The sequence below is a fragment of the Fonticula alba genome (assembly GCF_000388065.1).
Source record: "Fonticula alba strain ATCC 38817 unplaced genomic scaffold supercont2.6, whole genome shotgun sequence".
NCBI lineage: Eukaryota > Rotosphaerida > Fonticulaceae > Fonticula > Fonticula alba.
Window position 1 is genome coordinate 2339328 of NW_009242976.1, and position 2591 is coordinate 2341918.

The 2591-nt window shown below is 79.9% G+C and overlaps 1 protein-coding gene across 1 annotated transcript; it reads left to right on the forward strand.

Moving 5' to 3' along the window:
• Positions 1-2130: 2130 nt before the first annotated feature.
• On the forward strand, positions 2131-2425 carry H696_04166 (hypothetical protein; the record flags this gene model as incomplete). Its single annotated transcript, XM_009498047.1, has 2 exons — positions 2131-2144; positions 2272-2425. 2 exons carry the CDS (start codon positions 2131-2133, stop codon positions 2423-2425), a joined length of 168 nt encoding a protein of 55 aa, XP_009496322.1.
• Between the last annotated feature and the right edge of the window lie 166 nt (positions 2426-2591).

Sequence of the window (2591 nt, forward strand, 5' to 3'; positions counted from 1 at the left end):
CGCCGCTGGTCCGGCGGTCGGCCATCGGCCGGGCCCTCGCCCGGGCCTCGGCCGGTGGGGGGGCGGCAGGGCGCTGGCCTGGCTGGGCCGTGGGCCGGGTGGGGAGCGCCGGGCCGGGGACCGGGGCACACAGGCGGTGAGGCTTGTTTGAGGAGGGGCGGCCGGGCGGCCGGCGCACATGGCGGCCGCCGCCGTGCGGCAAGCGCCGGCGCTGATGGCCGAGCCGGCGCGATACCGGCCCGAGCTCTGGAGGGGCGGGGGGGAGCCGCACGCGTCGGTCGGGGTGCGTCCAACCCTCGGCCGAGGGGGCCGCACGCGCGCCCGCGAACCGGCCGCCGGGGGCCGTTGCCGGGGGCCAGGGGGGCTGCACACACACACACACACACACACACACGCACACACGCACGGGCGCCGGGCGGCGCGGGTCGGCGGCCGGGGTGCCATTGGCATGCGCGCTGGATGCCGGCGGTCCGCCGTCGCGTCGCCCCGGCCGGCCGCGCGGCGGGGATCGCGGCGTGAATGACAACGGACGGCGGTCCGGCGGGGGCACGCGCCCGGGCCAGGGCGGAGGATCGTGACCTGCGTGCCGCGCGCGCGGGCGCCGGCGCCGGTCTTGGTGGGGCCCTGGGCGCCGGCTGCGGGTCGGCCAGGGGAGAGGGGGCGCAGCGGGCGGGATCAGCCCCGAAGCGCGAGCGGGGGCGGGCGTGCACGCGCGCGCCCCGGGGCCCGACCGGCCGTGTGTGTATGTGTGCTGGCTGACCGATCGCCGACAGGCGCCGGCGCGCGGCCACCACGGCAAGGGGGGCTCTCATCGCTCCCCCTCCCCCAACCAAGCTCCCTCGGGGGCAAACAAAAAGGAGCCCACGGTGCGCTCGCGCGTCCCCGGGCCCGGGGTTTGATCGGGCCCGTTGGCGGGCGTTGACCCGGCTCGGGCCGCGGCCGGGAGCACACCCGGGCGCCGCCGAGAAATGGCCGAAAAAATAATGGCCCAATAAAGGGACATCAGCCGATGCCGGGTTCTCCGGCCTGCCCTCCGGGGGGGGGCAGGAGGCGCGGGGGATGTGCGTGTGTGCGCCTGGCAAGGTTCAGCGCTGAGGCGCCCTCGCGGGAGGCGGAATGCCTGGCCCTCGGTGGGCCGGCGCCCTTTTTCTGCCCCCTCCCCCCTCGCGGGGCCGGGGGCAGGGACACTTTTGTTGTTATTATTTCTTTCGCCCAGGGACGGGCGTGCCTTGGGGGGCGGAGCGGCGAGGGGGCGGGCCTGCCTCGGGCGCGTGTGTGCTCGGGGGGGGGGCGGGCCGGCGGCCGGGCACGCTCCAGCGGCGGCCGACTGCCGGCCGGCGGCCGGCGCGCAAATTTCCTATCCCTCCCGCCGGGCGAGATAGGGCGGCCCCGGGCCTCGCCTCCCCCCCGCCCTGCCCCGAGCGGCGCGGTATCGCCTGGGAGCGGGGCCGGGCGCGGGATGGCGCGCCGGCTGGCCGCCAGCCGCCGGCCGCCCGGAGGGGGGGGTCGCCGGGGTCGTCGGTGCTCAGGCACGCCGGGTGTGCCCCCCTCTCTCCCCCCGGCCCCGGCCCCGGCCCCGGCCCCGGCCCCGGCCCCGATGGCGCATCCGCCCGGGGGCCCCCGGCCTCCCCCCGCAGTTAATCACAGGCGCCGGGGGCCGAGTCGCGCGGGGCGCGCTCGGAGGGTGCGCCGGCCTGGCCGGCGGCGGCGGCGGCGGCGGCGGCGGAGGGCGTGCGGGGCCGGTCGGAGCGCCGCCGGGCGGCTATCTCCCCCCCGCCTCCCCGGCCTCCCTGGCGGGGGCGATACGCGTGTCTGGACGCGCTCGGCCGGGGGCGCGGGTATACGGGGGCGGGCGCATCTGCGCGGCCGGCCGGCTCGCCCGGGCGTCGCGTGTGTGGGGCCGCACACCCTGAGGGGAGGCCGGGCGGGGGCGCGCATATGACACGCGCCCCTATTTTGGGCCCTGGGCGAGGGGGGGGGCGGCGGATGGCGGGGCCGAGCCGCCGGCCTTGCCGGGGGGACAAAGTGCGCGAAGTCAAGGGTCACGCAGCCCCCCCCCCCCCCCCCGGCACCCCGCGGGGGGGGGGGGAGACCGGTCTGTATGCGCGGCGCTGCAGGATGTGCGCACCCATGTCCTTGCGTGTGTGCGCGCTTCTTCCGCGCGGTGGCGAGGCGGCTCGCATGCATGCGCGGCCCCGCGACGCGCACCAACAGCGCATCCGCCGCCCCGGGCTGCGATGGCCGGCGGCGATAAGCCCCAGCGCCGCGCAGCCCCGGGACGGGGGCCGGCTCGCCAACACGCTCTATCGTCCGGGTCCGGTCCGCCGGGTCGGCCGAGCGGCGGCGGCGGCGGCGGCCACCAGCGGCAGACCGGGCTGGGCCCGGTGCGGCCCGGTGCGGCCCGGTGCGGCCCAGCGCGGCCTAGCGCGGCCCAGCGCGGCTCACCCGTAACGGCGCCCCGCGGCTCTGGCCTCCGCCGGGCGGCAGGCACTCGGGGGCTGTTCTCGAGCGGCCGGGCCGGGGGCCATTGGCCGTGTGTCGGCCCGTGGCGGCTTGCCGGGGGTGGCCGGCGGCGGCGGCGGCGGCGGGGG